The sequence below is a fragment of the Meles meles genome, chromosome 14 (assembly GCF_922984935.1).
Source record: "Meles meles chromosome 14, mMelMel3.1 paternal haplotype, whole genome shotgun sequence".
Lineage (NCBI taxonomy): Eukaryota > Metazoa > Chordata > Mammalia > Carnivora > Mustelidae > Meles > Meles meles.
In genome coordinates this window covers 55,089,640-55,103,780 of record NC_060079.1, presented here as the reverse complement: position 1 = coordinate 55,103,780, position 14,141 = coordinate 55,089,640, and the positions used below count along the sequence as shown (strand labels likewise).

At 42.3% G+C, this 14,141-nt stretch overlaps 1 protein-coding gene across 3 annotated transcripts; it reads right to left on the bottom strand.

Moving 5' to 3' along the window:
- Positions 1–3,480: 3,480 nt before the first annotated feature.
- ACOD1 (aconitate decarboxylase 1) lies at positions 3,481–12,568 on the bottom strand. Of its 3 annotated transcripts, XM_045978164.1 has the most exons (5): positions 12,542–12,568; positions 9,095–9,256; positions 8,121–8,210; positions 6,104–6,309; positions 3,481–5,196 (listed from the first exon to the last, which is right to left on the bottom strand). In XM_045978164.1, the coding sequence occupies exons 1-5, from the start codon at positions 12,551–12,553 to the stop codon at positions 4,251–4,253; spliced, it is 1,416 nt and encodes a 471-aa protein (XP_045834120.1). In that variant the 5' UTR covers positions 12,554–12,568; the 3' UTR covers positions 3,481–4,250. The 3 variants fall into 3 exon arrangements, with proteins under 3 accessions (XP_045834120.1, XP_045834121.1, XP_045834122.1); XM_045978165.1 differs by lacking the exon at positions 8,121–8,210; XM_045978166.1 differs by lacking the exons at positions 9,095–9,256; positions 12,542–12,568 and having other exon boundaries at positions 8,129–8,150.
- Between the last annotated feature and the right edge of the window lie 1,573 nt (positions 12,569–14,141).

The window sequence follows — 14,141 nt, the reverse complement described above, 5'->3', positions numbered from 1 at the left end:
GACATGTCTTATCAAACAGCATAATCCAAGTGATAGAGAGCCAGCTATAGAAATTCTACACATTTCTTTTTTTTTTTTTTTTTTAAGATTTATTTATTTATTTGACAGAGAGAGAGATCACAAGTAGGCAGAGAGGCAGGCAGAGAGGAGGAAGCAGTCTCCCTGCAGAGCAGAGAGCCCGATGCGGGGCTCGATCCCAGGACCCTGAGATCATGACCTGAGCCGAAGGCAGCGGCTTAATCCACTGAGCCACCCAGGCGCCCCCAGAAATTCTACACATTTCTAAGTACTGTTTTAGCTATATCCTACAAATTTTGATATATGCTATTTTTGTTATTGGTTGGTTCTAAATGTTTTGTAATTTTTAATGACAATTTGTTCTGTGATCCAAAAGTTACTTAAAGGAATTTTTATTTCCAAACATTTCAAGCTTTTCCAATTATCTTTTTTATGTTGAATTTAAACTTAATTGCATTATGATTAGGGAAAATGATCTATATCGTCGAATCCTTTGTAAAGTTGTTAAGACTCACTTTATGGCTCAGTAGATGGTCCTTTTTTGGTAAATGTTCTGTGAGATTTTTAAAAGATTGTGAAATCTCTAGTTTCGTGCAGAATTCTCTATATGTCCTTTACATAAAACATGTATATTGTGTTTAAATCTTGATGTAGTTTACTTACTTTTGGTTTCCTTGAGAGATCAGTTACTAAGAGATTAGTGTTAAAATTCTCTCTGTGTGGTATTGGATTCATTTATTTCTCCTTGTAGTTCAGTGTTATTTAGAATTATTTTAATTACCTACTGATTTGAAATTTTTATCATTATATAGTCACCTTTTTTGTTTCCAGTAATGCTTTCTGCTTGAGATCTGTTTTGTCTAACATTAACATTTATTTTCTCCAGCTTGCTTTGGTTAGTATCCCATACATATTTCTCCCATCTTTTTACTTTAAACTTTTTTGTATCCTTATGAGTCTTATTTAACTGGATTTTTTAAAAAAAACCTTCTGATGACACCAAAAGCAGGGACAATAACATTTTTTATTTTTGTTTTCTATATTTTTTAATAAAAATTTTTAAATGGTAAAATTGAGTTGATCAAAACTTAAAAATTTTGATCTGTAAAAGAGACCACTAAACACATGAAAAGACAAACCACAGACTGGGGAAAATATTTGTAAAACATATATATGATAAATAACTTAAACCCAGGATATATAAAGAATTCCTACAACTGGATAAGAAGACAAACTAATTAAAATAATTCTCAAAAATAAGCAAGAATTAGTCATTTGGAAAATGCAAACTGAAACAAGATACCATTACATACTCACTAGATAGGATAAAATAAAAAAGACTGACAATTCCAAGGGTTGGTGAGGGTGTGGAGAAACTGGAACCCTCATATATTACTGGTAGAAATGTAACGTGTTAGAGCTACTTTGGAAAGTTTTTCGTATCTTATTTATTTATTTTTATTTATTTATTTGACTGAAAGAGAGAGCACAAGTAGGCAGAGTGTCAGGCAGAGGGAAAGGGAGTAGCAGGCTCCCCACTGAGCAGGAAGCCTGATGTGGGACTTGATCCTGGGACCCTGGGATCATGACCTGAGCCAAAGGCAGACACTTAATGGACAGAGTCACCCAGGTTCCCCTGGAGAAGTTTTTTATAAAGTTAAACATGTACTAACTAAATGACCCAGCATGCCAACTCCCAGGTATCTACCTATGAGCAATGGAGGTGCTACCACACCAAGCCATGCAGGTGAATGATCATAGAAGCATCATTTGTACTAGACCCACTGGAAGCAATCCACTGTCCATCAGCTACTAAATGGGTAAATAAATGTATATTCATACAACAGAACACTACTCAGCAATGAAAGGGAATAAAGTACTGATACATATGTGGGGGGGAAAACCCATTACGCTAAGTGAAAGATGCCAGACATATAAGACTACATACTATATGCTTCCATTTTTTAAAAAGATTTTATTTATTTTAGAGCAGAGAAGGAGAGTGAGAGGGAGAAGCAGATTTCCTCACTGAGCAGAGAGCCTGACGCTGGGCTTGATCCCAGGACCCTGGGATCATGAATGAGCTGAAGGCAGACCCTTAACCGACTGAACCACCCAGGTGCCCCTATATGATTCCATTTATATGAAATGTCTGGATAACTTTAGAGATAGAAAATGGATCATTGGTTGCTGAGAGCTGGAGGTGGGATTGGGGATTAATTCCAGGCCCTCAGGAAGAATTTCGGTTTTTGGGTTTTTTGGTGTGACAGAAGTACTCTAGGTATTTTGATGGCTCAGTTGGTAGAGCATGCAATTCTTGATCTCGGACTGTGAGTTTGGGCCCCACATTGGGTGGAGAGATTACTAAAAATAAAATCTTAAAAAGAAGTACTCCAAAACTGGATTGTGGCAATGATTGCATAACTCTGTAAATTTACTAAAACTCATTGAACTGTACACACAAAATAGATGAATTAATGATATGTAAATTAGATGCTAATAAACTTATTAAACATTGTATTTAATGTATACATAGTCTTTATTTTTTTTTTAAGATTTTGTTTATTTATTTGACAGAGAGAGAGACAGTGAGAGAGGGAACACAGGAACACAACAGGGGGAGTGGGAGAGGGAGAAGCAGGCTTCCAGGTGACCAGGGAGCCCGATATGGGGCTCCATCCCAGGACTCCAGGATCATGACCTGAGCCGAAGGCAGACAGTTAACAACTGAACCACCCCGGCGCCCCTTTTTTTTTTAAGATTTTGTTTATTTAAGTCTTTGTATTTTTTAACTGGGTTATTTAGTCTATTTATTCTTTTTGTAGTTATAGATATATTTGGATTTTTTCAGTTCATGACCTGAACTGAAGGCAGACGCTCAATGACTGAGCCACCCACCCAGGCGCCCCTTTCCTGTTGTTTTATATTGTGTTGTCGGTATGTTCTACCTTTTACATATTTCTTTTCCTCCTCCTTTCTTGCCTTCATTTGGATTATTTTTTATCCTAATTCCATATTTCTCCTTCTATTAACTTGGAAGCAATACATTTTACTACTGTCTTATAATGGTTACCCTGGAAATGTCAACATGCATACTTGCAAATCAAAGTCTAGAGTTAATAGCTTTGCCCTCTTAAATAACACAAGGAATTTAGGATACATTCACTATAATAACTCCCTGCTTATATCTGTCGCTAAAGTTGCAATTTTTTTTTTTTAAGATTTTATTTATTTGAGAGAAAGAGAGTGAGAGAGAGCAGGAGAAGGGTGAAGGTCAGAGGGAGAAGCAGACTCCCTGTGGAGCTGGGAGCCCGATGTGGGCCTGGATCCTGGGACTCCGGGATCATGACCTAAGCTGAAGGCAGTCGCTTAACCAACTGAGCCACCCAGGCGCCCTAAAGTTGCAATTTTTAACCCCATAAAACATTTTTATTATTTTACAAAATCAGTATTTTTAATTACTCACATATATACTTTTTTCCCTCTCATCCTGTATTATATCTCAGACTCTTCATCCATAGTATTTTTCCTAAGAAATTTTTGTAACAAAAGGCAATATACTGCAGTGGTTAACAGCATGGCTTCCAGAGCCAAACTCTTTTTACTTTTTACACTGCTTTTTATTTCTGCTTTATCAATAAGGAAACTGTGGCAGACGGTTACCCAGCAACATGCCTAGGGTCACATTTAGTAAGTTGTAGGGGCAGGATTTGGGTCCACCAACTCCTTATATTTAAACCCGGTAGTACCCCCCTCCCCCCACCGTGGAGGGTTTGTAAAAACCCATGGTCTAAGAAATCTGTTGGTGGCACAGTAGGCCAGAGGCCTTCTCCACTGTCAGCAAATTTACATGTAGGTTCAAATTCCCCCTACACCTTGAGGTTTGTGAAGTTCATAAAGAACTCCTCTGTGAAGATGAACTTTGTAAGCAAATTAGAGGCGACTTGAATTTCAGCCTTATGAATGCTTATAAAATCAATTTCTCTGTGTTTCTTTCATGTTTATTATTTTGCTTTAGGTAATTGGAACTGTCTGGCAAAATTTATAGGACAAGACTCCTTCCATAAAAATCCAATTCTGTTTCTGGACTCTCTCCAACTTGCTTCCCTTATTCCGGGGCAGACGGAATGTAGGCCCTGTCTTTAAAAGCTAATCGCCGAATTCTCCCCAATATAAAGTCACTTAGATGTTGATAAGCCTCAGGAGAGATTGTATGTTTGAATTGTTAAATGCTAGATAGATTTCGAAACCATCTCTGGTGGAGAGGGTCCTTTCAGCAGAGTGGTCAGCACAGAACAATCTTCTAAGTCTTCTAGATTCTCAATGATCTCTATAAGCCTTTCTACAGTGTCACAGGACAGCATGCTGGAGGCGTTGGCTCTGAACTTCTCTCGCAGGTCCTCCTGGCTCAGTGGTTTTCTCCAGTGGCCGTAGAAGGTGTCCGAGCACTCTGTAAAGGTGGCTCCATCCCTGAGAGTGACACTTATCTCACAGTACAGTGTGTCGAAGCTGGGCCGGTTGTCCCGAGGGTGCTCCAGTTCCACCTTCCTGAGCAACTCTCTCACCTGTGGCCTGTCGATCTGGCATTTGTGGAATGAGGGGACAGTGATGCCACCATCAAGCAGTGTGGTGCAGGCCACATACTGGAACGAATGACGAGCTGCATGCTCCGAGTCTGGGAAGGGCCTGTTGACATACTGGACATCTGGAATTCTGAGCACAATTCTCTCAACATGGTCAGTGGGAAGCAGGGCTCCGTCTGTTATGAGGTGCTTCCGGACGGATGCAGCTGCGTCTGCCACCCAGTGCGTGGCCAGATGTGCAGGGAACCGCTTGAATGCCACGTCCTGCTGGCCCAGCAGCCAAGTGTGGGAATCTAGGTCTGGAAGAACTTGTGGGGAATAGTTGGCATAGAAAGCCCCAAAGCCCATCTGCATATCCAAGACCTGCTTGTTTCCTTGGAGACCCAGCATTGCTAGAAAAGCCGATTCCATGCCATGCCTGGCAGCATTGCCCATATGAAGAGGCTTGGTCTGAGTGGCAGCATTTGCCATGGGTGCCCCGGCATGAGAGACAGCAATAGCCAGGGCCTCTTGGCACTTCGTCATGCTGAGCCGTAAAAACTTGGATGCTGCGGCCGCACTACCCAAAGTTCCTACCACTGAGGGGGGGTGGAATCTGAAACATGAAAAAAAAAAAAAAAGCAAAGAGTAGGAGATTACAGACCTCAGTCACCAGGAGGCAGTAGTATAGTAAGTTGGGAGTGTAGATCCTGCAGGCCTGCTGCCTGGGTTCAAATCTTCACTCTGCCACTTACTAGCTGTGTGATCCTAGGAAAGTCACTCAACTTCTCTGCACCTGTTTCCTCTCTCATAAAATGGTGCTAATAATGATATCTACCCCATAGGGTTTTGTGAGTTTTGAATGAATCCACATACTTATAATAGTGCCTGATGCAGTAAATTTTTAATAATTATTGCCAGAAAGGCAAAAGTTGTTTGGTGAAATCACACGTAGCCGTAAAAATATGGCAAGTAGCCATAAAAATGGAGAGCCTGGTAGAAACTGAAAATTCACTGAGAATTCCAACCTACTCCTCTCCTAGCAGGTGGGATCAAGTGGAAAGGAAATACAAGATTGAACTATATGATAGTCAACATGTGACCATTTTTGATCAATGAATTGAACAGTCAGTTTCATGACCTTCTGAATATTCTTAGTCTGAAGGACCTTAGCAAATGTCAAAGTAGATTCTGCTTTGAGATGGGATTAGGAAGATTCAGAGTACCCGTGGATACCAGAATGACTGGAATCGTCCTTGAGCACGAGGCCCCGATTAATTTTATGCTCACGGTTGCTTGGCTCTCTAAACCCAAAGGAGACTTTTCATTAGTACTTTTGAAGTCATACCTTTGTTTACGGATATATGGTTCGATATGTGATGGGAAAATTGACTCAGCAGTCAGCGCTAATGTTAATATCTTCAACTGAGCTAACCTCTATGTCACAAGGCTCTACAGAGATAACGATTGACAGGTGAAGGGGGAACTTGTCTGCCTCTGGATGGGACAGATTCTCTCCATACCTCTTTGGTATGTCATTGGCTTCCTTGGAGAAATGCATTAATTGGCCTTGTACTTCAATCCCAACATTGAAAGCGAGCAGCAGATCAAGGCCAGAAAACTTTTGACTTGAGGGGAGAGCTTCTGTTAAAGCCATGAGGACAGGAAGGACAGCTCCGGAAGGGTGGGTGGCGGGATGCCATGTGTCATCAAAATCCATTGAGTGAATCTGTGTAAATAGACACACAAAAACCAAGAAAGTATTTCCCTGAATGCAATGACCAGTAAGAGTTTAGTTTAGTAATAACTTTATTTGATAAGAGATTTTTAGACCTGATTATCTGAAAATAAAACCTATAAGCTGGCTGTAATTCTTGATCACATGGCTGGGCACAGGACATGCTGTCCTGTGCCCAGAGGAGACAGGACTTTGGGGAGCAACTAGAAAGCCTACCAATTAGCTTGGATCTTGCCCAGGGGGCCAGAGCTCTCTGCCACAGCACCTGGAAAGAGCTATATCCCCCTTAAAAATAAGGCTGTGAAAGTAGGTGGTTGTTCCTCTCAACCTCCTCCACCCTTCAAACAAGTTGCACTAAAAGTTTAATACCATTTATTCCATATCAGGTCATGAATTTTTGTACCTTTTTATTATGAAATAATTTCAAACTCATGGGGAAGTTGCAATAACTCTTGAACTCAGATTAACTATTTTTAGCATGAGCAGGGGAGAGAGGCAGAAGGAAAAGAGGTAGCCTTCCCACTGAACCGGGAGCCCAACTCAGGGCTTGCTCTGTGCACCCAGAGATCATGACCTGAGCTGAAGGCAGATACTTAACCAATCTAAGCCACCCAGGTGCCCCAACTACTAAGCTATATTTTAAAGTCATTATTTGCTGCTCCAAGGTTTTATTTCTCTTCATCCTAGCCATTTGCTTATCTCTTATATGAAATAGTAATAACCAGAAGTTCCTTAAAGATAGAATTCCAGGGGCACCTGGGTGACTCAGTCATTAAGAGTCTGCTTTCAGCTCAGGTCCTGATCCCAGGGTCCTGGGATAGAGCCCCACATCGGACTCCTGGCTCAGCAGAGAGAAGCCTGCTTCTCCCACTCCCCCTGCTGGTGTTCCCTCTCTCACTATGTTTCTCTCTGTCAAATAAATAAATAAGATCTTTAAAAAATAATAAAATTCCATATTGGAGCACCTGGGTGGCTCGGTCAGTTAAGTGTCTGCCTTTGGCTCAGGTCATGATCTCGGGGTCCTGGGATGGAGCCCCATGTCAGACTCTCTGCTCAGCAGGGAGTCTGCTTCTCCCTCTCTCTCTGCCCCTCCCCCTGGCTCATGCTCTTTCTCTCTCTTTCACTCAAATAAATAAATAAGATCTTTTAAAAAATAGAATTCCGTATCTATGGGATATGGTTGGTCTGGACACTGGACATTTACTCCTGGATGCGCTATTGGGTTTGACTTTTACTATTCCGAGTTACTGTCCCACAAACCATAAGAATATCTCAGAAATCCCAACACATTCATATCTAAGTTATATCTTGTATATAGATATGGACTGCCACTGACACACAAAGCGAAAAAATTGTTAGATGAAAAGAGCTGATTTTTGCTTCAGAAAACATCGACTGCATGTGGTCATTGTTTCTTTCTCAATAATTATCTGGTGAGTGAGAGGATGGATGAAAAGCTGGTTATTGAAGAGAAACTGGTACTGGTCACAACACAAGGAACTGAGTCTGGATATCAGGCTTTATATTTTTTGCTATCTACATTCCAGGTTTAGATAGCTTTCACTGTTCTTATCTAAATCCTCCATCTTATTTCCCATGCTTCACAATTTGTTTGAAAAGCATCAATTCACTGTCAAACACGAAAAGTGAAGTAAGTACATAGAAAAGAGGACAGACTACTTCATCTCTCTGAACTTCAGTGGCTCATCCGTGAAATATGGAAACTGAAAGATTTCTGAGATCCTTCCTGGCTCTGAAATTGTTATTGCTTAACAGTTGAAAAGATTTGTAAACCTCCTTACAGCCACACCGTTCACAAAAGCAGCATACGGCAGTGGGAGCCTTAACTCTGGTCGACCCCAAACACTGCTGGACACATCGGAACTGTAGATCTGGAACGAAAGAATATCAGTGAGCCATACAGAGTGGAAACACAGCATGCCAAGTCACCACTTCGAGAGCCGTTCCTCATCTTTGGAGGCATTATTTGAACAGTCCTTATATGAACACTTTGTTGTGGATCACAGCCTTAACCACTGGATTCCTCTCTTCCTTGTAGAAGAACACAAGTTTCTCCATGGAAAGGAGAGGAGATGTTGTTGCTCTGTCCCAGACTGAGATCCACAGATGCACCCAGGGATGCAGTCTGAATTTATTCTTATTTATGCCTTGAGGGTAAACAGGAGGGAAGGTGGACCAGTTGTCCATACCAAGCACATCCTTTGGAGAGATGGTTGTTCCGTCTCCCGCATACACACCCACTCCGCTCAGAGCGCTGAACCAGCTTTTTCTCCAGAGACTTTTAAAGCCTTTGCCTGAATAAATGGTAGATGCTATTGGGGAAGACACTCTTCCTAAGATTGGTCTTTAGACAGTAACTTAGTGAAGAATATGTATGAATATTAAAACTCAGATAAATAGAGCATAAAATCAAATACAATAATCCTACACACACCAAGTACTATCTCCAAAACAGAGTAGAATAATAGGCCATAAACACTTATCCCCGGGCACATTGGTAGGTATACCTCATGAGCAGGCATTTTTTTTTAAAGATTTTATTTATTTATTTGACAGATCACAAGTAGGCAGAGAGGTAGGGCGGGGGGGGTGGTGGGGAGCAGGCTCCCCGCTGAGCAGAGAGCCCGATGTGGGGCTCGATCCCTCGACCCTGGGATCATGACCTGAGCCGAAGGCAGAAGTTTTAACCCACTGAGCCACCCAGCCACCCCCAGGCATTTGATTTTATATCTAAAGTAGACACCAAAGTTCTTACCTTACTATATTCACTGGCTTTGTGAAACACTTCTGTACTGGTTCCCAGGAAGCCAACACCCAGAGTATCCAGAATCATTCTCTTGCTTCTTTGAATAACATGATCGGTCAGGTGCCCCACGGCCAAGCCATGGATCACTCTGGCAAAGCTTTCTGTGACAGACTTTTAAAAAAGAGTGTTAGAACAGTGCTATACTCAATCGTTATTTGCTTATTCCTTGCTATACAAGAGCTTGAGGTACTTTTATATGAAGAGTTTTGCTCCACTAGGGGAAACCTAGTTAATCAACTTAAGTTCAGTTCCTGAGAAATGTGCTATGTGTGCTATGTGTGTGGTGAAGGGATGTGGAGCCCCTGCTATGTGTGCGGCGAAGGGATGTGGAAATATGCAATAGCCAGGTTCTGTCCTCGAGTTGAGGACACAGACCACATGCAGATGTTGGCCACAGAGTGCGTGGGCTATGGCAGAGCAAAGCACAGAGTGAGGAGACGATAGGGGGATATCTTGCCCGTAAGGTGGGCATGCTGGGGCCGGTGGATCATCTAGGAGCTGCCATTATTAGCTACATGCCAGGTGTCATGCTGACTCTTGTAAATACAGTATCCACTGAACGCCACAAGTTTCTGGGTAGGTGTTATGAGCGTCATCTTGCTTTGCAGGTGAGGAGACCCAGACTTGATGTCACTGAGTTACACAACTCTTAAATGGTGGAGTTTGGACACAAATTCCTGTGGGTCTAACTCCAGAGTGCTGCATGTAATTATTAAGCCATGTTTCCTGAAGAGGAAAACAAACATTGAAACACACAGGGTTCTTGTTGAAAATGAACATTTCTGGTCCGTACTCCAGATCTCCAGAATGAGACTACCCCCCACCCTCAAATGAACTAGAAGCTTTGGAAGCATAGGACTGGATTCTGTGTTTTCATTAAGATCTTTAGGTGATTCTTAAATGTTCTAGTGCTATTGTGGCCAACGTGGTAGCTACTCTCCACATTGGCTATTGAGCATTTGGAAATGTGGCTAGTCCAAACTAGAATGTGTCATAAGAGTAAAATAAACACTGAATTTTGAAGACTTAGTAGGAAAAAAAGTATATAGAGGATCTCAATAATAATTGTAAAATATTGATTACATGCGAAGATGACAGTATTTAAGATATATTGGCAAGTGAAATATACTATTATAATTCATTTTATCAGCTTCTTCTTACTTTTTAAAACATGGCCACCAGAAAATTTAAAATACACTTGAGAACCACTTCCTGTTCGTTCTTGTTGGTGGAGATCACCTGGAGGCGTCGATACCTGGACTGGTTATGAAGACTTAGGGGAGTCAGCAGGTGAAGGTGCCCGGGACAAGGATGGATATTAAGGCAGAGGTGGCAGCACAGACTGGGGCTTGGAGGTGCGAGAGATGCAGTGATTTAGGCAAAGCCCAGCTGCAGAGCTGTACACAGCAGGCAGAGGTGAGAGGGGTTTGCAGGCTAGGACTGAGTGGCGGAAGTTCCACCAGGCTGGAGACTGTGACTTAAAGGAGAGCCATAGTTCTAGCTTTAAAAAGGTTGATATGATCAGACTGTGTTTTGCAGATATTCGGAGGCCCTTGTGTAGCAAATGGATTGAGAGGGTAGACAAGGGCAGGCAAAATACTGCTGCAATAGCCCAGGGTCTGGGCGGGGATATGGCGGTGCCCCTGCCAAGAGAGGGAGCACAGGCAGAGGGGCCGCTGTCCAGACAGTGATGATGGTCTTGCTGTGAACTTGCTGAATGTGAAATGCTCATGCCCATCCTAGCGGAGAAGACCATTCCGCTGCCCCCCACAAACCAGATCATAAAAACCTGCAGTATTATTTGCAGCAGACTGTTTTACAGTTCCTTTAAATATCAAGTTCTTCGATGTGTAGGCAATTATTTTGTTTTCTACACGTCTTCCCAAGAGAACATCTATTATGTACAGCTAAGAACACCCACTCTTCAATTGTGTCTCACGACATGCCTAGCACTTAGCACCACTTAGTAAATGTCAGCTTGTTTCCCTTTTCTGCTCTGATTATTGCATCATTGTACAACTTCCTTTGCCTCTTTGAGCATCAAAGATGCTCATTTTAAAACATTAGCTATAGGGCCAGGGGTTTTTGAATCAGAGGATCTGGGGTGTCTGGGGTTCCCTGATTGATCAGTGTTGGGCAGAGGTACAGAGATGGAACCAGTGCCCAGCTGAAAGTCCTCAACCTGGCCACCAACTAGTCCCCTATTTTCAGTCTTCAGATGACCAAGTCTCAGAACCAGTGCCATTTTCAAAAGGATGGGCTGCATGGTATGTCTCTGAAGCTCTGATAGGTGAAGGGAGCCTGCGGTGGGAGAGAGCAAGAGAGAAGGTGGATGGGAGAGAGAGGGTGTTGGTGTAGATATTTCTAATTAGGATGGAGAATAACAATAACTTTGATTGTCCTGCTGCTAGGAATGTGGGTAAACATATTTAGGGACAGAGGCAGGGAAGGAAGAAAAAGCATTGGTTTCATGATCCACCAAGTAAAACTTAGAGTTTTGAGAACTGGTTGGATCCCTTGTTCTAAGCAAAATGACTTCTTTTCAAGCTCTCTTTCCTTCCCCACAGCTCCCACAGTTGAGGGCATTTAGTGATTAGTCATTCATCTCTCCAGGGTTTGATCTGGCTTGGGAGAGGCTTATGGGGAGCATATGTCATCGGCCCACCAAGGTGGAGCCTGGAAGGGGATTGTGGTGTCTGTTTGCATGATCCCGGATCGCTAGTGACCTACAAAGGTAGGGCCCCCTGGGGATCTCCTGACAAGTCCTGCATAGCACCAGTGTCCCAAAGAAATGCTCCCAAGGAAGAAGGGAACATGAGACCGTAAAACATGCAATTGCTCAGGGGTCTGCAGGATCGAACCTGTCTATTTCTAAAATGTTTTTTGGTCTTCCTGATTTTCTCATGGCATTTACAACTCTTTTTAGTAAAATACTGCGATGAGTGTATAAATTAAGGCAAAACATGCAGCCATTTGATAAATATTTTACAAGGCCTTGCCACATGTCTGGAACTGTGCTAAGCTTTCTAGAATACCAAACCAAGATGTTAAGATTCCTGCCACAAAAGGATCATCTTCTCCACGGAACTAAAGACAGTAAACAGATCATCAGGAGGCAATCTGGCCATTCCGGGATAGACACAGACAAAACCAAGAGATTAAAATTCAGTGAACTTGTAATGATTCATTTTCTTCCTAATTCTATGCAACAGAATCACATCTCTTACTGGGAAAACACCAATGAAAAAAAAGTTGCAGGTAATTAGATAGCCAGAGGCTGTGAGAAATGCTAAAATCCCATTTTTGATGAAGAAGCAGGAAGCTATAAAGACATTGAGAAAAGGAGAGGTAGGCTAGAACACCAATTTAAATAAGCCATGTAAGATGTGACAATACCTTGAGCATCATGTCGAAAGCAGAGGCTCTCTCAGGCACGAACCAGAGGAGGACTTGGCTAGCTAGATGACTCCCTTTATACCTTTCGCTCCAGCCCATTCCCTTTCTCTGTGTTGTGACGCTAAAGTTTCCACTATTTCAACACCTCCCATATACGTACGCTCACTTCAAGTTCCTGGTGGTGAGTTGTCTAACCTACCAGGGGATGAGGAAAGAAACAAGGAAGGAACAGAGAGATGGTCAAATGATTTCTCACAGACCTTGGGGAAGTGCACTGACAGCGAAGCTAGGATTGCATCTTGGGCTTAGATGCCCTGCATCAAACACAGACAATATGCACTTCTTTATCCAGTACTCCCATTTCGAAAAATTTATGCTAAGGAAATCGGCACAGATGTATGGAAGAATCTAGTGGAAAAAAGTGCACAGATTTGCTAGAAGATTGAAAATTAGAAACAATCAATTCTAAGAAAATTAGAAACAATTTTACCCTATGGAGTAAAATAGGGCATGGGTAGTGTTTAAAACACACTCATTTCTCCCTTCCATGTCACCCTTTTGGTCACCATTGTCTGGCGACAAGTGTGCCAGCCTGAGTTACTGGTAGCTTGAGATGAAGAATCTAGAAAGACAGTGGGAGTTAATCACACTTTTCCCCAGCTCGATCCTTATTTGGTCCTGCCCTGCATTTTTGCAGATTCAGATCTCTGGTTCCTGGTCCCCTACCCAGCTGCTGGGATATACTGCCTGCCTCCCTGCTCTTGCCCAGGGCATTTGCCCCACAGCCTCTTTGCTTATAATTAATCACTGTGTCTTGGCTACTCTGGATCTCACTCTGCTTCTCTGGGTAATTACCGTTTCCCTTGGGCTGTCTAGTCTTAGTTGGTTTATACTCATAGTGGCCCAAAAAACAGGTTATTTAACATCTGAGCAATTCCTAAGACTACTTTTACATGAAATGAAAAATAGGCTATGATAACTTTAAGCATCTCACTGTGGAAAAGCTTTATAACGGAATGATGAGCCACCTGGGTGGCTTGGTCAGTTGAGTGTGTGCCTTTGCTCTGGGGTCATGATCCCAGGGTCCTGGGATGGAGCCTGCTTCTCCCTCTCCCTCTGCCTGCTCCTCCCCGTGCTTGTGTGCTCTCTCTCTCCCCCTCCTGTCTGTCAAATAAATAAAATCTTTTAAAAACATAAAAATAAATAAAGGTATGATGGGTTTAGTAAGTCTGATGAGCTTTAACAAGTTTTGCCCATTGTTTGTTTGTTTTTTTTTTGTTTTTTTTTTTTTTTTATTAGGGAAGCAGGCTCCCTGCTCAGCAGAGAGCCCGATGCGGGACTCGATCCCAGGACCCTGAGATCATGACCTGAGCCGAAGGCAGCGGCTTAACCCACTGAGCCACCCAGGCGCCCCTGTTTGTTTTTTTTTTATGTCTCAGCTTGGCTAGGCTATGGTATCTGTGTGTTGGGTCAAATACCAGTCTAGATATTGCTTTGAAGGTATTTTAACATTTAAGTCAATAGACTTTGAGTAAAGCAGATTATTTTCTATAATGGGCCTCATCCAGTAGAAGGCCTTCAAAGAAAATACTGAGATCCC

What these genes read in the sequence shown, in the direction of transcription:
- ACOD1 (XM_045978164.1), bottom strand. An exon ending in AAGCCAGTGAATATAGTAAG is followed by an intron (nt 8,211 to 9,094) that starts GTAAGAACTTTG and finishes CTTTCGTTCCAG; the next exon opens with ATCTACAGTTCCGATGTGTC. An exon ending in CTTTTGTGAACGGTGTGGCT is followed by an intron (nt 6,310 to 8,120) that starts GTAAGGAGGTTT and finishes CTATTTACACAG; the next exon opens with ATTCACTCAATGGATTTTGA.